Source organism: Nerophis ophidion, linkage group LG04 (genome assembly GCF_033978795.1).
Source record: "Nerophis ophidion isolate RoL-2023_Sa linkage group LG04, RoL_Noph_v1.0, whole genome shotgun sequence".
Taxonomy (NCBI): domain Eukaryota; kingdom Metazoa; phylum Chordata; class Actinopteri; order Syngnathiformes; family Syngnathidae; genus Nerophis; species Nerophis ophidion.
The window spans coordinates 9,842,285-9,864,487 of record NC_084614.1 but is presented as its reverse complement, the minus strand read 5'-3'; the positions used below and the strand labels follow the sequence as shown (position 1 = coordinate 9,864,487).

General features: G+C 41.6%; 1 protein-coding gene across 4 annotated transcripts in view; it reads left to right on the top strand.

Annotated features, from left to right (window-relative positions):
* Positions 1-22,203, top strand: part of gabbr2 (gamma-aminobutyric acid (GABA) B receptor, 2) — a 412,418-nt gene that overhangs the window by 237,694 nt on the left and 152,521 nt on the right. For all 4 annotated transcript variants that reach the window (XM_061896997.1, XM_061896996.1, XM_061896994.1 and 1 more), the window contains 5 exons: positions 9,667-9,727; positions 12,103-12,183; positions 15,991-16,141; positions 16,205-16,337; positions 19,697-19,804. In XM_061896997.1, the coding sequence (XP_061752981.1) occupies positions 9,667-9,727; positions 12,103-12,183; positions 15,991-16,141; positions 16,205-16,337; positions 19,697-19,804 (534 nt within the window). The remainder of the gene's footprint in view (positions 1-9,666; positions 9,728-12,102; positions 12,184-15,990; positions 16,142-16,204; positions 16,338-19,696; positions 19,805-22,203) is intronic.

Below are 22,203 nucleotides of genomic sequence, written 5' to 3'. Positions count from 1 at the left end.
GGTACAGTAAGAGTGTAACAGTACACAAACATTTAGGTTCGGTACATACCTCGGTTCAGAGGTCACGGTTCGGTTCCTTTTAGGTACAGTAAGAGTGTAACAGTACACAAACATTTAAGTTCGGTACATACCTCGGTTCGGTTCATTTTAGGTACAGTAAGAGTGTAACAGTACACAAGCATTTAGGTTCGGTACATGCTTCGGTTCAGAGGTCACGGTTCGGTTCATTTTAGGTACAGTAAGAGTGTAACAGTACACAAACATTTAGGTTCGGTACATACCTCGGTTCGGTTCATTTTAGGTACAGTAAGAGTGTAACAGTACACAAACATTTAGGTTCGGTACATGCTTCGGTTCAGAGGTCACGGTTCGGTTCATTTTAGGTACAGTAAGAGTGTAACAGTACACAAACATTTAGGTTCGGTACATACCTCGGTTCGGTTCATTTTAGGTACAGTAAGAGTGTAACAGTACACAAACATTTAGGTTCGGTACATACTTCGGTTCAGAGGTCACGGTTTGGTTCATTTTAGGTACAGTAAGAGTGTAACAGTACACAAACATTTAGGTTCGGTACATACCTCGGTTCAGAGGTCACGGTTCGGTTCATTTTTGGTACAGTAAGAGTGTAACAGTACACAAACATTTAGGTTCGGTGCATACCTCGGTTCAGAGGTCACGGTTCGGTTCATTTTAGGTACAGTAAGAGTGTAACAGTACACAAACATTTAGGTTCGGTACATACTTCGGTTCAGAGGTCACGGTTCGGTTCATTTTAGGTACAGTAAGAGTGTAACAGTACACAAACATTTAGGTTCGGTACATACCTCGGTTCAGAGGTCACGGTTCGGTTCATTTTAGGTACAGTAAGAGTGTAACAGTACACAAACATTTAGGTTCGGTACATACTTCGGTTCAGAGGTCACGGTTCGGTTCATTTTAGGTACAGTAAGAGTGTAACAGTACACAAACATTTAGGTTCGGTACATACCTCAGTTCAGAGGTCACGGTTCGGTTCATTTTAGGTACAGTAAGAGTGTAACAGTACACAAACATTTAGGTTCGGTACATACTTCGGTTCAGAGGTCACGGTTCGGTTCATTTTAGGTACAGTAAGAGTGTAACAGTACACAAACATTTAGGTTCGGTACATACCTCGGTTCAGAGGTCACGGTTCGGTTCATTTTAGGTACAGTAAGAGTGTAACAGTACACAAACATTTAGGTTCGGTGCATACCTCGGTTCAGAGGTCACGGTTCGGTTCATTTTAGGTACAGTAAGAGTGTAACAGTACGCAAACATTTAGGTTCGGTACATACTTCGGTTCAGAGGTCACGGTTCGGTTCATTTTAGGTACAGTAAGAGTGTAACAGTACACAAACATTTAGGTTCGGTAGATACCTCGGTTCAGAGGTCACGGTTCGGTTCATTTTAGGTACAGTAAGAGTGTAACAGTACACAAACATTTAGGTTCGGTACATACTTCGGTTCAGAGGTCACGGTTCGGTTCATTTTAGGTACAGTAAGAGTGTAACAGTACACAAACATTTAGGTTCGGTACATACTTCGGTTCAGAGGTCACGGTTCGGTTCATTTTAGGTACAGTAAGAGTGTAACAGTACACAAACATTTAGGTGCGGTACATACCTCGGTTCAGAGGTCACGGTTCGGTTAATTTTAGGTACAGTAAGAGTGTAACAGTACACAAACATTTAGGTTCGGTACATACTTCGGTTCAGAGGTCACGGTTCGGTTCATTTTAGGTACAGTAAGAGTGTAACAGTACACAAACATTTAGGTTCGGTGCATACCTCGGTTCAGAGGTCACGGTTCGGTTCATTTTAGGTACAGTAAGAGTGTAACAGTACACAAACATTTAGGTTCGGTACATACTTCGGTTCAGAGGTCACGGTTCGGTTCATTTTAGGTACAGTAAGAGTGTAACAGTACACAAACATTTAGGTTCGGTACATACCTCGGTTCAGAGGTCACGGTTCGGTTAATTTTAGGTACAGTAAGAGTGTAACAGTACACAAACATTCAGGTTCGGTGCATACCTCGGTTCAGAGGTCACGGTTCGGTTCATGTTAGGTACAGTAAGAGTGTAACAGTACACAAACATTTAGGTTCGGTACATACCTCAGTTCAGAGGTCACGGTTCGGTTAATTTTAGGTACAGTAAGAGTGTAACAGTACACAAACATTTAGGTTCGGTGCATACCTCGGTTCAGAGGTCACGGTTCAGTTCATGTTAGGTACAGTAAGAGTGTAACAGTACACAAACATTTAGGTTCGGTACATACTTCGGTTCAGAGGTCACGGTTCGGTTCATTTTCGGTACAGTAAGAAAACAACAAAATAAAATGATTTTGGTTATTTACCAAATTTGCAAAATCTTCCACCAAAAATATATTTCTTACTGGAATATTTCATGTGAGGTAATGGGAACCTTGGATAGGTCAATAATTCATAATAACATTGATTTTGATTCAATATTATGTTTTGAGCAATGACAGTTTGAAAGAAAAAAAAAACAGCTTTGTTTTACTAGTCGAAGTTCCAACTTTTTCTATATTCCATTTAACCTTCAAGCTTTTTTATTTCACTTGTGTTATGTTTTTGTTTATTTTAATAGTATTTTTAGAATGTGCCGTGGGCCTTTAAAACATTAGCTGTGGGCCGCAAATGGCCTCCGCGGCACACTTTTGACACCCCTGCTATAGATAATAAAAAAATAAAATCTTACAAATCAATGGATAAAAAGCAGAGCCTGGAGACGCATGCGCGTTTATCATAACTCTCTCACTCTCTGTCTCTGCCCCTCCCTCACCAATGCTGCTGCGTGCACAATTTGTTTTGTTTTTAACCCCTTCTTAACCCTGAATGTACATGGTCAATACACGCAACCATTACTCAAAATGCCGGACATTTCAGGCATTTAAGAAACTCCACCCGGACAGCCCCGCAAAAGAGGACATGTCCGGTGAAAAGAGGACGTATGGTCAGTCTATCCTAGCCCGATGGCTGCTAGACTGACCATACGTCCTCTTTTCACCGGACATGTCCTCTTTTGCGGGGCTGTCCGGGTGGAGATTCTTAAATGCCTCAAATGTCCGGCATTTTGAATATTGTTTACGCTACTTAATACATCCATCTGGAAATTCGTTCGGTTCACCTCCGCACCGAACCAAAACCCCCGTACCGAAACGGTTCAATACAAATACACGTACTGTTACACCCCTCTGTTACGCGAACGAACCTACAAATGTTTGCGTGCTAAGTGCACTGTGTGTGAAATGACATTTAGCGTGTTTTGGATTGGACAGTGAGATGTTTGCATTGTGTTTACTGTAAGTAAAAGGACCGACTGTTGTCTAAATCGCATGTTATTTGTGGCTGGACAGACTGCAGTATGGGAATGGACAGGCAAGTGTTGGCATTACTGTGCATATGGACCAACATGTGTACAATTTGTTTGTGCTGGGTGTAAAAGAACAGACTGCAGTGTGTGAAGGGACATACAGACAGAGACATTATTTGTATCGTGAATGGACCGACGCGTGTACAATATGTTCAGGCTGTTGTTTTACATTGTGTGTATTCGAATGGACAGGCATTTAAATTATGTGTATTTTGTGACTAGACAGACTAGTATTTGAGTGGACACACAAGTGTCGACACATGTATGCAAATAGACTAACATGCGTACAGTATGTTTATACTGTATGTGAAAGAACAGCACATCGTTTTTTACATTGTGTTTATTTAAATTGACAGGCACTTAAATTATGTGAATAGACAGACTAATATTAGAGTGGACACACAAGTGTCGACACGTGTGCAAATAGACTAACACGTGTACAGTATGTTTATACTGTATGTAAAAGAACAGCGCATAGTTTTTTTAATTAATTTTGTGTATTTGAATTGACAGGCATTTAAAGTATGTGAATAGACAGACTAGTAATTGAGTGGACACACGTATCGACACATGTATGCAAATAGTTTAAACTGTGTACAGTATGTTTACTGTATGCGAAAGAATAGCGCATGTTTTTTTTTTATATTGTATGTATTTGAATGGACAGGCATATAAATTACGTGTATTAAGTGAATAGACAGACTAGTATTTGAGTGGACACACAAGTGTCGACACATGTATGCAAACAGACTAACATGTGTACAGTATGTTTATACTGTATGTGAAAGAACAGCGCATAATTTTTTACATTGTGTGTATTTGAATGGACAGACATTTAAATTATATATGTTATGTGAATAGACACACCAGTAGTAGAGTGGACACAAGTGTTGTCCCATATATGCAAATAGACAAACCCGTGTACAGGATGTGTATACTGTATGTGAAAGACCAGTGCATCGTCTTTTACAATGTATGTATTTGAATCGATAGACATTTAAATTATGTGAATAGACAGACTAGTATTTGAGTGGACACAGAAGTGTTGACACGTGTATGCAAATAGACTAACATGAGTACAGAACGTTTACACCGCATGTGAAAGAACACCACATTGTTTTTTACATTGTGTGTATTTGAAATGACAGGCCTTTGAATTATGTGTATTATGTGAATAGACAGACTAGTATTTAAGTGGACACACACGTGTTTACACATGTATGCAAATAGACTAACATGCGTACAGGATGTTTATACTCAATATGAAAGAACAGCCTGCAGTTTACATTTTGTGAAGGGACATACAGATGTAGACATGTGTATCGTGAATGGACAACATGTGTAAAATGGGCCTATACTGCATGTGAAAGAACAGCGTGCCATTTACATTGCGTGTATTTGAATGGACATACAGTACATTTAAATGATGTGAATGGACGGACTGCTTGTATTGTACGAATGGACACACAAGTGTTGATACGTGTATGCAAGTGGACCCACACATGATTACAATATTTTTGCTGGATGTAAAACAATAGACTGACGTTTACATTGTGTGAAGGGAAATACAGATGTAGACACGATGTGTATCGTGAATGGATCCACACGTGTTTACACCATGGATCACTGTACGTGAAAGGACAGGCTGCTTTTTACATGTATGAAAGGACAGATAGACAGTTAGATGGTGTGTGTCACTGTGTGAATAGACATACTTTAGTACCGGAATGGAGAAACAGATGTTGACATATGTATGCAAATGGACCAACACGTGGGGGCATTATGTCTAAAATGCATGTGATCAGCACAGTGCGCCATATACAATTGTGTGTATCGGAATGGACAGACATTTAAGGTATTGTGTGAAAGGACATACAGATGTAGGCTATATGTATATTGTGAATAGATCAACACGTGTTTACATCATGTACGTGAAAGGACAGGCTGCTTTTTTACATTGTGTATGCGTACGAAAGGACAAATAGACATTTACACTGGTTGTGGTATGAGAATGGACATGCAGCTATTGACATATGTATGCAAACGGACCAACACTCGGACAATTTGAAGTGCATGCCAAAGAACAGCGCACCTTTTACATTATTTCTTCAAATGGACGTACATTTAATATGTGTGTTGTTGTGTGAAGGGACATACAGCTGTATGCATTAGGTGTGCCGTGAATGGATCGACACAATCACATGCCAATGCTGTATGTCAAAGGATAGGCTGCTTTTTTACATTGTGTCTATTCAAATGGGAATATTTACCTGATCTGTTAGTGTGTGAATGGACATACAGGCATTCACCTTATTTATACGTGAACAGGGACATGCACATGTGTGTGTGTGAATGGACCAACCACTTTGGACTGGACTCTCACCGATATGTTAGATCCAATATGGATTGGATTAGAAGCATTTAAGTCTCACCTTAAAACTCATTTGTATACTCTAGCCTTTAAATAGACCTCCTTTTTAGACCAGTTGATCTGCCGCTTCTTTTCTTTCTCCTATGTCCCCCCCTCCCTTGTGGAGGGGGTCCGGTCCGATAACCATGGATGAAGTACTGGCTGTCCAGAGTCGAGACCCAGGATGGACCGCTCGCCTGTATCGATTGGGGACATCTCTACGCTGCTGATCCGCCTCCGCTTGGGATGGTTTCCTGTGGACGGGACTCTCGCTGCTGTCTTGGATCCGCTTTGAACTGAACTCTCGCGGCTGTGTTGGAGCCACTATGGATTGAACTTTCACAGTATCATGTTAGACCCGCTCGACATCCATTGCTTTCCTCCTCTCCAAGGTTTCTCATAGTCAGCATTGTCACTGGCGTCCCACTGGATGTGAATTCTCCCTGCCCACTGAGTGTGAGTTTTCCTTGCCCTTTTGTGGGTTCTTCCGAGGATGTTGTAGTCGGAATGATTTGTGCAGTCCTTTGAGACATTTGTGATTTGGGGCTATATAAATAAACATTGATTGATTGATTGATTGACTTTCACAATATCATGTTAGTCCCGCTCGACATCCATTGCTTTCAGTCCCCTGGGGGGTGTGGCTTGCCCACATATGCAGTCCTCTCCAAGGTTTCTCATAGTCATCAATGTCACCGACGTCCCACTGGGTGTGAGTTTTTCCTTGCCCCTTATGTGGGCTCTACCGAGGATGTCGTTGTGGTTTGTGCAGCCCTTTGAGACACTTGTGATTTAGGGCTATATAAATAAACATTGATTGATTGATTGGGGCTTCCTTCTCCATGTAAAGAGCACACACCCAGAAAAGTTTCTAACCAGCGAGCTGAAGCTGTTGTGTTTGGCTCGCGTGCTGAGCGCTGTGTTTTAGCAGCTCTGCTAGCAGATGGAGTGAGTCATGTGACCAGCGGAGGAAGGAGGAAGAGGGGGACGGATGAAGACGGAGGAGGAGAGATAAAGACCAAATTGATTGGACTACATTTGACGATAACGCAGCAAAGCTGAATTGCTTTTGTCTTCTTTGTCCGTTGTGCGGCTTAAAAAGGCTTCTTATCTTGTTCCCCTCTGAGCTTCAATCAACACCTCTTCCCTCTTCCTCATCTGGCATTTTCAACATGTCTGCTTGATCCCTGACCACTTCCTGGCTCAGCCTCCGCCAAATGTCACGCGCTCCTTTCATCCAAACGGCGGCAAATGCTTTGATGCGATGACGCAATAGTGGCCAACCTTATAAGGCAGACCTGGGCAAATGAAGGCCCGGGGGCCACATGCGGCCCGTTGAGCTTTTCAGTCTGCCCCGCCGGACAGGACATTCCCAAATGTTTTTTTTTTAGATGTTTATTATGTTGCCATTATGTTGTGCACTCATGTTTTCTAAAGACCGTAAGTCTTTGTGAATGAGGGTGAGGGTTCCCGGGACCACCAAGGAAGGACAAGGCTTTAAACAGTTTTGACTTTCTTTATTTTCCAATAAGAAAAGTATTTTTCAGGTTGCTTTTCAGTCGCCCGCATCGTCTGCCTCTCGCTCTCTTCCTGGTTGCATGCGCTTCGTCTTGTTCCGTCGTTGTCTCTCCACCTCTTTCCCCGACGCCCTTTTAAACAGCGCAAGAGGATACATTAATCGTATACAGGTGCGCGATCCACGTACCTGATCTCGATTGTGGCGTCGCTCCCAGCACGCCCCGCCTTGCCGCTCGCTCGCCATCCCCGCCTCCTCGCCGGCGTGCCCTGCCTCTCTGTCGGACTGTGGGCTCCGCCTCTCCACAGTCTTCAACTATACAAAGTATTTCAATGCTTGGAATCTGCGCTTTTGCGTGATATACCAGTTACTATCCATCCATGATGGACTCCTCTTCCTCCTATCCAGGAGATGGCAAAAAGCCGCTGCCTGACCAGGGCTTAGAAAATCTGCAAAGACTCCTCCCACCCCCATCAAGGACTGTTTTCAATGCTTGGAATCTTTTCTTTTGCGTGATATACCAGTTACTATCCATCCATGATGGACTCCTCTTCCTCCTATCCAGGAGATCGCAAAAAGCCGCTGCCTGACCAGGGCTCAGAAAATCTGCAGACTCCTCCCACCCCCATCAAGGACTGTTTTCAATGCTTGGAATCTTCGCTTTTGCCTGATATACCAGTTATTATCCATCCATGCAGGACTCCTCTTCCTCCTATCCAAGAGATGGCAAAAAGCCGCTGCCTGACCAAGGCTCAGAAATTCTGCAGAGAATCCTCCCACCCCCATCAAGGACTGTTTTCAATGCTTGGAATCTTCGCTTTTGCGTGATATACCAGTTATTATCCATCCATGCAGGACTCCTCTTCCTCCTATCCAGGAGATGGCAAAAAGCCGCTGCCTGACCAGGGCTCAGAAATTCTGCAGAGAATCCTCCCACCCCCACCAAGGACTGTTTTCACTCCCTCTACTCTAGAAAGAGGTTCCGCAACCTCCGAAGCAGAACCTCCAGGTTCTGTAACAGCTTCTTCCCTCAGGCCGTAAGACTCCTGAACGCATCATAATAATCCCCTCAATATCCCCTCAAAAATGGATTAAGCGGCTGGAATATCCATCCATCCATTTTCTACCGCTTATTCCCTTTTGGGGTCGCGGGGGGCGCTGGCGCCTATCTCAGCTACAATCGGGCAAAAGGCGGGGTACACCCTGGACAAGTCGCCACCTCATCGCAGCGGCTGGAATATAAAGACAATATATAACATACATCCATGAACGTGGATGCATATGCAAAAGTGCAATATATTTATCTGTACAGTAATCTATTTATTTATTTATTTATATATGTATATATTTATTTATTATATTTATATATTATTTATATATATTTATTTAATTATATATACACCTTATTGCTTTTTTTAATCCTGCACTACCATGAGCTTATGTAACGAGATTTCGTTCTTATCTGTGATGCAAAGTTCAAATTTGAATGACAGTAAAAAGGAAGTCGAAGTCTATCTTCTTCCGCTTATCCGAGGTCGGGTCGCGGGGGCAGCAGCCTAAGCAGGGAAGCCCAGACTTCCCTCTCCCCAGCCACTTCGTCCAGCTCTTCCCGGGGGGATCCCGAGGCGTTCCCAGGCCAGCCGGGAGACATAGTCTTCCCAACGTGTCCTGGGTCTTCCCCGTGGCCTCCTACCGGTCGGACGTGCCCTAAACACCTCCCTGACCAGATGCCCGAACTACCTCATCTGGCTCCTCTCCATGTGGAGGAGCAGCGGCTTTACTTTGAGTTCCTCCCAGATGACAGAGCTTCTCACCCTATCTCTAAGGGAAACTCATTTGGGCCGCTTGTACCCGTGATCTTATCCTTTCGGTCATAACCCAAAGCTCATGACCATAGGTGAGGATGGGAACGTAGATCGACCGGTAAATTGAGAGCTTTGCCTTCCGGCTCAGCTCCTTCTTCACCACAACGGATCGATACAGCGTCCGCATTACTGAAGACGCCGCACCGATCCGCCTGTCGATCTCACCATCCACTCTTCCCTCAGGGTAATCTAATTAGTTACTGCGGTAATCTAGTTAGTTACTATGGTAATGTAAGTCACAGCAGCTCAGACGAGGCACCAAGCAGTGTGGGTGGGGAGCGTTTCCACAGACGCGGACGGAGATTTTCACAACAAAGTTCTAAAACTTAGTAATGTATCAGATATATCAGATTGTAGGTGGCTTTATTTTGTACGCTTCATGTTCATGTTTCACTTGTTTGTTGCATTTTTGTGTGGCTGTGGAGTGTCTTATGGCATGTTATCTTTCTTTCAGGGCCAGGTCATGTTTCGCAACGGGGAGCGCATGGGCACCATCAAGTTCAACCAGTTTCAAGGTAAACAAGTCTTAGATTCATCATCTGTGGATGGGAGAAAATCCCCTTTGTAGGTTTCAGAAATCTTGCAGAAAAAGCAAAACAATCACATTGTTGTGTTGGAAGTGGTGCAGTCTGCCCATTTAGCATAACTCGCTTACGTCGCACATGATGAGCTTGGATCGCGACCAAGTGGACTGGGGGATATGTATGTGTGTGTGCGTGTGTGTGTGTGTGTGTGTGTGTGTGTGTGTGTGTGTGTGTGTGTGTGTGTGTGTGTGTGTGTGTGTGTGTGGCACGCACGCACATATATATATATATCCTTGAGCAAGACACTTCACCCTTGCTCCTGATGGGTGCCGGTTAGCGCCTTGCATGGCAACTCCCTCCATCAGTGTGTGAATGGGTGAATGTGGAAGTAAGTGTCAAAGCGCTTTGAGTACTTTGAAGGTAGAAAAGTACAACCCATATATATATATATATATATATATATATATATATATATATATATACACATATATATATATACTGGTCTCTGGACCAGTGGTTGGGGACCACTATCTTAAAGCAGCTCTTCCTGAGGGTGTTTCAGTGTTATAACTTCACCTTTATCTTTACTTTTTACACCAAAATGCGTCCATTCTCCCTTTTTTGTCCACACACTGTGTCTGCTTGTAGTACTCTGTGTGTATGCGCTGCCGAACATGCTCCTCTGCTGGCAAAACCAGCAATGTCACCACGTGACGACGCACAGTAATGCCCAGGAACCGGTACTTTAATAGAACTATTTTTGACTCATTAGTACCGTGATTCTATACCAGTACCGAGCGGTATCCGTACAACAAGCACTTAGAAGTAATCATCAACTTAAAGTTGTTACGTCTTTGAAGTCGCATGGCTTCGATTGTTGTGTTCCTCAGCAATGCAGGAAGCAAGCAGGACTAGCGTGGAGGTAAGATTAAGTATTTTTAATATAATTAAAGCAGCATCAACAAAATACAAACTGAGGACGCTCACAAGCGTGGAGCTAAACAAAACCAAAATGTCACCAAAGGTGGAAACACGAGGAATGGTAGTCCATACAAACTTACTATTGCAAGGAGAAGAAACAGGAGGACGTAAATGTTGCCTTCAGCAAACATTGACCCAGCAACTATTGCTGGGCGACAGCACACTATAAAGGGAGGTGATGAACAAAAACACCTGATTGGAACACTAATTGCAAAACTAAGACAGGTGAGGAGAATTAGTGCCCATGGAAACCGACAGTAAACAGGAAAAGAGGGTGCACACAGGAAACAGACTAACATAGGAAAACTACCAAACATAAATCATGTCATGACCCGGGACAAAAGTGCCCTCTTTGGGGATTGTAATAGAGATCCATCTGGATTCATCCACTTCATTCTAAACATTTCTTCACAAAAAAAGAAATCTTTAACATCGATATTTATGGAACATGTCCACAAAAAAATCTAGCTGTCAACACGGATATCTTTTCACAGTTTATAAACATACATTCATATTTTGTTGAAGTATTATTCAATAAATATATTTATGAAGCAATTTTGAATTGTTGCTATTTTTTAGAATATTAAAAAAAAATCTCACGTACCTCAAGTACCCCCAGGGGTACGCGTACCCCCCATTTGAGAACCACTGCCCTATAATATGTTGTTCAAATAAAGCCAATAATAATTTGTTTTGTGGTCCTCTTTATTTAAAAAAGTATCGAAATACATTTTGGTACAAGTACCAAATATTGGTACAGGGGACAACCCTAGTTTTTACATACAAGATTATTGTATTTTGGGGTAATTTTGGTCAAAAATGTGTTGCACCACTCAGCTAGATACAAAATTAAATCAAAATCTACAGATAAATGGGACAAATAATCGATTAAAAAAAACCCTCTCATGGCCAAAAGGCTCCTCGATCCTAATGTGTGTAGGCACTTATGGTTTCCAAGTCAATGTCTGCATGGTCTGCACTGCGCTAAAGTCCAAAGATGAAAGGAGGCGATGGAGGAAGTGTGGCAGTGAATGGCAGCCTGCCTCCCGTGCTGCTGTTTGTCTGACAAGCTCTCCCGGCGGGAAAACACTCCAAAACGTTGCCTTTAGCATTCATGGTGTTTGCTTGTTTGTCCTCCTTTTCATTGCTCCTCTTTATTGCCCGTCTGCTCTCCTTGAGGTGAAATAAAGGGATAATTGAAACCATATAAAAGAAGAAAAGCATATTAAACTGCAGCACGTTCCTTAAATGATGCCAGTGCTTTATTATCTCTTATGGATATCTTCTTGTTTTTGTCTCTACCCCCCGGCATCCCATTGGGAACAACTTCTTTGTTTAGTCCAAGTGGGCTATCCAGCATAATTGTTTGTCTTTGTTGGCAACAGAGGGTCAGGAGGTGAAGGTGGGGGAATACAACGCCATCGCCGACGTGCTCGACCTCATCAACAACTCCATACGCTTCCAAGGTAAGCACACCTGTTGCTTACCTTCAGCCAAGATGTGTGGGAGTGTGGCAGGTAGGCGGGAGAAGAACATTTTATTACAAAAACATTGTTTTTTGGGGCGTAAAGGGCTTACTAACCAAACATTGTTTTTTGGGGCGTAAAGGGCTTACTAACCAAACATTGTTTTTTGGGGCGTAAAGGGCTTACTAACCAAACATTGTTTTTTGGGGCGTAAAGGGCTTACTAACCAGAGGTGGCTAGTAACACGCTACATTTACTCCGTTACATCTACTTGAGTAACTTTTGGGATGAATTGTACTTCTAAGAGTAGTTTTGATGCAACATACTTTTACTTGAGTATATTTATAGAGAAGAAACACTACTTTTACTCCGTTCCATCCATCCATCCATTTTCTACCGCTTATTCCCTTTCGGGGTGGCGGGGGGCGCTGGCGCCTATCTCAGCTACAATCGGGCGGAAGGCGGGGTACACCCTGGACAAGTCGCCACCTCATCGCAGGGCCAACACAGATAGACAGACAACATTCACACTCACATTCACACACTAGGGTCAATTTAGTGTTGCCAGTCAACCTATCCCCAGGTGCATGTCTTTGGAAGTGGGAGGAAGCCGGAGTACCCGGAGGGAACCCACGCATTCACGGGGAGAACATACAAACTCCACACAGAAAGATCCCGAGCCTGGATTTGAACCCAGGACTGCAGGACCTTCGTATTGTGAGGCAGACTCACTAACCCCTCTGCCACCGTGAAGCCCTCTATATTCAGCTCGCTACTTATTTTTAGCGATCTTTTAATGCATGCTTCGTTTGTTTTGGTTCGTCAGACAGACCTTCAAAGTAGGATCTATCACATGCCTGCGTTTCACCAATCAAATGCAGTCACTGGTGACGTTTGACTCCGTTTCACCAATCAAATGCAGTCACTGGTGACGTTTGACTCCGTTTCACCAATCAAATGAGGTCACTGGTGACGTTTGACTCCGTTTCACCAATCAAATGCAGTCACTGGTGACGTTTGACTTTGTTTCACCAATCAAATGCAGTCACTGGTGACGTTTGACTCCGTTTCACCAATCAAATGCAGTCACTGGTGACGTTTGACTCCGTTTCACCAATCAAATGCAGTCGCTGGTGTCGTTTGACTCCGTTTCACCAATCAAATGCAGTCACTGGTGACGTTTGACTCCGTTTCACCAATCAAATGCAGTCACTGGTGATGTTTGACTCCGTTTCACCAATCAAATGCAGTCACTGGTGTCGTTTGACTACGTTTCACCAATCAAATGCAGTCACTGGTGATGTTTGACTCCGTTTCACCAATCAAATGCAGTCACTGGTGATGTTTGACTCCGTTTCACCAATCAAATGCAGTCACTGGTGACGTTTGACTCCGTTTCACCAATCAAATGCATTCACTGGTGATGTTTTGACTCCGTTTCACCAATAAGTGCAGTCACTGGTGTCGTTTGACTCCGTTTCACCAATCAAATGCAGTCACTGGTGTCGTTTGACTCCATTTCACCAATCAAATGCAGTCACTAGTGACCTTTGACTCCGTTTCACCAATCAAATGCAGTCACTGGTGATGTTTGACTCCGTTTCACCAATCAAATGCAGTCACTGGTGTCGTTCGACTCCGTTTCACCAATCAAATGCAGTCACTGGTGACGTTTGACTCCGTTTCACCAATCAAATGCAGTCACTGGTGTCGTTTGACTCCGTTTCACCAATCAAATGCAGTCACTGGTGTCGTTTGACTCCGTTTCACCAATCAAATGCAGTCACTGGTGTCGTTTGACTCCATTTCACCAATCAAATGCAGTCACTGGTGACGTTTGACTCCGTTTCACCAATCAAATGCAGTCACTGGTGATGTTTGACTCCGTTTCACCAATCAAATGCAGTCACTGGTGTCGTTCGACTCCGTTTCACCAATCAAATGCAGTCACTGGTGACGTTTGACTCCGTTTCACCAATCAAATGCAGTCACTGGTGTCGTTTGACTCCGTTTCACCAATCAAATGCAGTCACTGGTGTTGTTTGACTCCGTTTCACCAATCAAATGCAGTCACTGGTGACGTTTGACTCCGTTTCACCAATCAAACAGAGCCAGGCGGTCACATGATTAACTGCACACTTTTTTTTTTTGAAACCTTTATTTATAAATTTCAACATTTACAAACAGTTGAAAATAATAATCAAAGTAAGTACAAAAACAGTACAAGACAGTATGAATACCGTACAAAACAGCGCCAGGGGGTTGTAAATTCAAAGTAACTAAAATATAATGCAAAAAAATATATATATATAAAATAAACAAAGTGCAAAACCATAGGCTCACTCACTCTCAGTGAATAACTTATATTTGGAACACAGCATCATCGTTTTCACAGCTTTTTGGTTGTTAGAGATAGTGTTTTAATGTAAAGTTCTAAATCTTTTTTAAAGGCACAAAAAACAGGTCGGGTATTGAGAAACTTACAGTTACGAATAATAAACTTAGCCAATAGTATAATGAGGTTGCAAAGGTATAATTCATTTTCAATACAGTGTAAAACCAAATATGTATTATTAAATATATATTATTGTTTTAGTTGCTTAAGAGATATTCCTGGCTCTAAATTTGTTCATTACTATTTTTATGTTTTTGTGCATTACTTGTTGCCGTCATCATTAAACCAACAGGTTACTCATCAGTTACTCAGTACTTAAGTAGTTTTTTTCTCAACATACTTTTTACTTTTACTCAAATATTTGGGTGACTACTCCTTACTTTTACTTGAGTAATACATGTCTAAAGTAACAGTACTCTTACTTGAGTACAATTTCTGGCTACTCTACCCACCTCTAAAAGTGTGGCAAGTGGGCGGGAAAAGAACATTTTATTAGAAAAACATTGTTTTTTGGGGGCGTAACGGGCCTACTAACTAACTGGTGGACAAACAAGAGGCCCAGGGAATGTTCTGGAAATGAGTTAAAACGTTAGAAGGACAAAAAAAAACACAATAGAAAGTGTAATGTTGTGACTGGAGAATATTGTTTAATACAGGGGTCCCCACACGTACTTTGCAATTGACGACCTCATTCATATATATACCAACCGGTATAGCTCGGTTGGTAGAGTGGCCGTGCCAGCAACTTTGGGGTTGCAGGTTCGATTCCCACTTCCGCCATCCTTGTCACTCCCGTTGTGTCCTTGAGCAAGACACTTTACCCACCTGCTCCCAGTGCCACCCACACTGGTTTAAATGTAACTTAGATATTGGGTTTCACTATGGAAAGCGCTTTGAGTCACTAGAGAAAAGCGCTATATAAATATAATTCACCTCACTTCACATTTATATTTATTTATTTTCAAAGAGAGCTTTGAATGTTTGACCAAATACTTATTTTCCACCATAATTTACAAATAAATTCTTTAAAATTCCTGGATTTTTTTTCCCCATTCTGTCTCTCACAGTTGAAGTGTACCTATGATGAACATTACAGACCTCTGCCGTCATTTTAAGCGGGAGAACTTGCACAATCGCTGGCTGACTAAATACTTTTTTGCCCCACTGTATTTAGTATTTGATGAGTATCCACATATTTCTATGTTTTCCCCACATTCCCCAGCTGCTGGGATGCATATCCAGGGTAAATAGAGATGTGTAAGGCTGCCATCGATCAGCGAAGGAGGAGAGGAATTAAAGTGTGAGATAAGAAAGTGCAGCGTCTGACCACAATAACTCCACGGCCGGGAGGAAACAGGAAATGGGCGTCGCTGGCTGACCCACTTTCATGTCACTCCTTCTCCTCTCCTCAGGCATGGAGCCGCCCAAAGATCGCACAATCGTGCGTAAGGAGCGGCGGCACATCAACGTTCCGCTCTACAGCATCCTGTCCACCATCACCATCCTGGGCATGCTCATGGCCGGGGCCTTCCTCTTCTTCAACATCAAGAACCGCAACCACCGGTACGTACCGCAAAGTGGTCCACGGCACCACGGTGGACTGACGCTGTGGTCTCGTCCTGGCAGACTGATCAAGATGTCCAGTCCCTACATGAACAACCTCATCATCTTAGGAGGCCTGCTCTCCTACGCCTCCATCTTCCTCTTCGGCCTGGACGGAGGCTTCGTGTCGGACAAAGAGTTCGAGACTCTCTGCACGGTCAGTTCCATGTCACCTCTTTTCTCACGGGGAACTTTGCCTATCATTCACAATCACACTGCAAAGAGTCAAGAGTTCAAAAACAAGAACAATTTACAAAAATGAGGGGTATTTTATTTGAACTACCGTATTTCCTTGAATTGCCGCAGGGGCGCTAATTGATTTAAAACCTCTTCTCACTCCGGCACTTACCAAAGGCATGCCGTAAATTTAGGCCTGCGCTTAAAAATTTGAGTGTGATGTAAGGATACCATCATGAAAAGCACATTTTATTAAAAGAAAACGTTATTATGGTCTTACCTTTATTTATAAATGAAGTCCATGTGCAGCTCCTTCTGATCAAAAGCATTGATAACATGTTTATAGAAGTCTTCCTTATCTTTCTTCAGTTTTAAAAGTCTCTCTGTCTCTATGGAGATCTTAAGTGTTCAGTTTGGGGTAAATCTTTTCCCCAAAAGGCCAACTTGAATTCACACATGAGAACACACACAGGGGAGAAACAATGCATTTGTTCAATTTGTGGTAAAGGTACGTCTCGTATGACACATTTGACAGTGCACATGAGAACACACACTGGAGAGAAACCGTTTAATTGTTCAGTTTGCGGTCGAAATTTTTCTTTGAAGGATCATTTGACAGGACACATGAGAACGCACACAGAAGATAATAGCGGTAATGCTAAGCATGCGCTATTACCTCCTGCTTCGATTGAAAGTCCAGTTTAGAAAACGGGTTTATTTTAGATATGTAATCCTCCATGTTAAAAGTGCAAGCGAGAGGAAAAAAGAAACCATCTTGCTGCTTGTTGTCACTTCTTCTGCAACCGAGTAGTCGCAAGAAGGATCACTAGCGCCCTCTACCACCAGGAGGCGGGAGTCATTTAATGACTCATATTTGACACACGCAGCTACGGTATATTAATAAAACATAGCTGCTTACTGTTCTTTTTAGCATATCCAATAGCTTGGACCTTAAATCCTACTGAATAGCTCTTAATCTTCTTCCCTTTATGTGATTTCAAATGATTAAAAACAGCCTCCTCCATTTTGAAAATGATGACAGGTGAAGTGCCACTCGTGACATGACGAGTTAGACCCAGCGGAAATTCTAGACACGCGGTAATAAAAATAATATTTTGCGAAACGAGTTTAACCCGGCGTTAATCCTGAGCCGGCGGTAATGCTAAGCATGCACTAATTGTTTTGCGAAACGAGTTTGACCCAGCAGTAATTTTTGGCAGGTGCATACTATATACGTGGCGGCAATTCAAGGAAATACGGTAAGCAAAATGATCTGCCAATAGAACAAGAAAATGTGGCTTGTCAAGACTTTCCAAAACAAGTCAAATTAGCTAACCTCAATGAACACCAAGATAGCTTAAAATAAGTACTGTATTTTTCGGACTATAAGTCGCAGTTTTTTTCATAGTTTCATAGTGCGACATATAATCCAGAGCGATTTATGTGTGAAATTATTAACACATTAACATATCAAATAATATTATTTATCTCATTCGCGGAAGAGATGAAGAAAATGTCAGCAATCGTCACATTGTCATATTGTACATATTACATATAGTTATGAAGGTGTCTATTACTACATTATATATATATATATATATATACAAATATATATATATATATATATATTACTACATTTAATATATATATATATATATATATTTGCACTGTGTATATTGTACATATTACATACAGTTATGAAGGTGTCTATTACTACATTATATATATATATATATATATATATATTTATATATATATATATATAGTTGCAGTGTGTATATTGTACATAATACATATAGTTATGAAGGTGTCTATTACTACATTATATATATATATATATATATATATATATATATATATATATATATATATATAATTTGCAGTGTGTATATTGTACATATTACATATAGTTATGAAGGTGTGTGTTACTACATTATATATATATATATATATATATAGTTTCAGTGTGTATATTGTACATATTACATATAGTTATGAAGGTGTCTATTACTACATTATATATGTATAGTTTCAGTGTGTATATTGTACATATTACATATAGTTTGAAGGTGTCTATTACTACATTATATACATGTATACATAGTTTCAGTGTGTATATTGTACATATTACATATAGTTATGAAGGTGTCTATTACTACATTATATATGTATAGTTTCAGTGTGTATATTGTACATATTACATATAGTTTGAAGGTGTCTATTACTACATTATATACATGTATACATAGTTTCAGTGTGTATATTGTACATATTACATATAGTTATGAAGGTGTCTATTACTACATTATATATATATATATATATATAGTTTCAGTGTGTATATTGTACATATTACATATAGCTATGAAGGTGTCTATTACTACATTATATATATATAGTTTCAGTGTGTATATTGTACATATTACATATAGTTATGAAAGTGTGTGTTACTACATTATATATATATATATATATATATATATATATATATATATAGTTTCAGTGTGTATATTGTACATATTACATATAGTTATGAAGGTGTCTATTACTACATTATATATATATTGTTTCAGTGTGTATATTGTACATATTACATATAGTTATGAAGGTGTATATTACTACATTATATATATAATTTCAGTGTGTATATTGTACATATTACATATAGTTATGAAGGTGTCTATTACTACATTATATAAGTAGAGTTGCAGTGTGTATATTGTACATATTACATATAGTTATGAAGGTGTTTATTACTACATTATATATATATAGTTTCAGTGTGTATATTGTACATATTACATATAGTTATGAAAGTGTCTATTACTACATTATGCTGTAGTTATTACTGATATTGTTGCTGCTTTAGCGCCTGACGATGAGTTACCAAAATAAGGTTCCTGGCGCTACAAGGCTGCTATCTTAATGGATCACACAAAGTTCCGTGATGAGACATTGTGGATAGCTGGATGAGGGTTTGATAAACGGGCTGACTTTGGCATCTTTAGCAAGCATTAGGCGCCCGTCCGCCCTCAGGTGCCGACTGAGGATTTATTACAGAGGACGTGCCGCCTCCATGATGGAGTCCGTAGGAAGGTGTACGTTTTAAAGACACAGCGTGGTTATATTTGGCTCTGCAAGGCTATTTTAGCAAACTCTGAAAAGAGATCTGAGGTAAACGTGACGGGAGTGTGGCCGGCTGCAACACACCCGCACAGCGTGATGGCACTTTGAAGGAGAACTATTCTGGATTCCTCTCAAAGAAGAAGTTGACACTTGTCACTGCGCTCTATTCTTTTTTTGGGTGCGCTTCATTCACGCGCCTGTCGTCCCTGATAGGTGCGGACGTGGATCCTCATCGTCGGCTACACCACGGCCTTCGGCGCCATGTTCGCCAAGACCTGGAGGGTGCACGCCATCTTTAAAAATGTCAAGATGAAGAAGAAGGTATTTCACATTTGTTTGTTTCAATGTTTCATTTTACTGCGCTGGCGTTTGTCTTGTTTTCTACTACCATGTTGGGCGAATGGTGAACAATGCTAACAACACGGCAACAATCAAGTTGACCCACTTTTGGCAGAAGACATTTTCAATGTACGTCATCATCAGTAACACATGTACGCATCGTTGTCTTTGGCGTGAGCGATGTGGAATGACGAGACAGGACGCACAATGCTACCAACACAGATAATGGTCGTAGCTTGTGAATGTCAATGTGAACGACTTTCCCTGTCGCTCGGGTTCCATGGACCACTCAGGAAGGACATGATTGAGCAGGTTTGACTTTCGTTTATTTTTCAATAATAGGAAGTCTTTTGCGCCGTAGTCTCTCCCACTGCTCGCTCCTCCGTCTCGCTCATAGTCGGCTGCGTCTTCGTCTCCGTCTTGCTCTCTCTCTCTTGCGCTCAGCATCCGCTTCTGCCTCTCCAACTCCTTCAACCCCGATCCCTCCTCCTTCTCCCCTTTTATGCAGCGTAAGGAGAAATGTTAATTGTTTCCCGGTGTGCGAGCCACGCACCTGTTCTCTTTCGTAGCGTCGCTCCCGGCACCCTTAGCCGCATTCTCCGCCTCCTTGCCGCCATCTTGGGCAGGGCTCCAGCGTGTCCTGCCCCGCTGCTCGTTCGCCGGCTCCGCCTCTTTACAGTCAAGTTGACCAAGTTTTTGCAAGACAACTTACGCCCGTGGTATTAGCACATGGAACTTGGAAGAATAACTTTGACGAATTACCCAGATTGTGACAAAGTGGCTCTGATTTCTCCATATAGTGTGAGACCAGTGTCAAGGGGGTTGGGGTTTCATGGTAAACGACTTTAGAGGGTCCTAAATGTTTGTTTATTCCCTGACTGTAAAAATATTCCATAATGGAACCAATTGGCCGCGATTAAGGATTTTTTTGGCACCAACCGAATCCCACCGGTCCTACCTTGCACCGCGTCACCTAAAATCCAGTCCATGGTACTACACCTGGGTTGCCAAACTACCTCAAGGTAATGGCCAACATTAAAAAAAGCTCCAACATAAGTAAAATAAGGTTTCCCTTCTCCCAAAATGCAAAAAAACAGCTGGTGCGTAATAAGTACAATACTTGGAGAATCAACACTTTCTATGGCACAACAAGACTGAACTGACGCCAAAACACCTTAAACTGTACACTACTGCCATATAGTGTCTTGGACCTGCAACTGTAATTGCAATTAAATGTCACACTTGCAAATCAGACTCAGAAATTTAATAATAAAACTGGACAGCAACGATTATAATCAGCTATTTTTTTAAATATCGCAATAAAAAAAGTAAAAAACAATTGATATGTACCGAAAATTGGTAGCGTATCGTTCAAATGTAACTGTATTCTATTTTTAGCTCCAATATAATTCCTTTTTGTAATGGTGCCGCTACGAAACCGCACCACAGCATCAGTGCAGTGTCAATGCAGTCAGCGAGTGTGCCACACACTCACTGAGGTGTCACACATTCACTGAGGTGTCATTTACCTATCGATTGAAAACGCGCTCGTAAAGTCCACTTAGCAGGTTTCTGAACACATGGAACATTCCACAAAGTACACAACCAAAAAGCGGTGAAGTTGTCACGTTGTGTAAATAAAAACTGAATACAACAAATCCTTTTCAACTTATATTCAATTGAATAGACTGCAAAGACAAGATATTTCATGGTTTTTTTTGTAAATAATCATGAACTTAGAATTTAATGGCATCAACATGTTGCAAAAAACTTGTATCAGGGGCATTTTTACCAGTGTGTTACATGGCCTCTCCTTTTAACTACACATTGAGTAAAGGTTTGGGAACAGAGGAGACACATTTTTGAAGTCAAATTATTTCCCATTATTGCTTGATGTACAGCTTAAGTTGTTCAACAGTCTCCTGCCTCATATTTTAGCCTTCATATTGCAGTAATGGGAGACAAGTCTGGACTACAGGCAGGCCAAGAAAGTACCCGCACTCTTTTACTACGAAGCCACGCTGTTGTAACACGTGGCTTGTCATTGTCTTGCTGAAATAAGCAGGGGCGTCCAAGATAACGTTGCTTGGATGACAACATATGTTGCTCCAAAACCTGTATGTACTTTTCAGCGGCATAGCTCGGTTGGTAGAGTGGCCGTGCCAGCAACTTGAGGGTTGCAGGTTCGATTCCCGCTTCCGCCATTCTAGTCACTGCCGTTGTGTCCTTGGGCAAGGCACTTTACCCACCTGCTCCCAGTGCCACCCACAGTGGTTTAAATGTAACTTAGATATTGGGTTTCACTATGTAAAGCGCTTTGAGTCACTAGAGAAAAGCTCTATATAAATATAATTCACTTCACTTCACTAATGGTGCCTTCA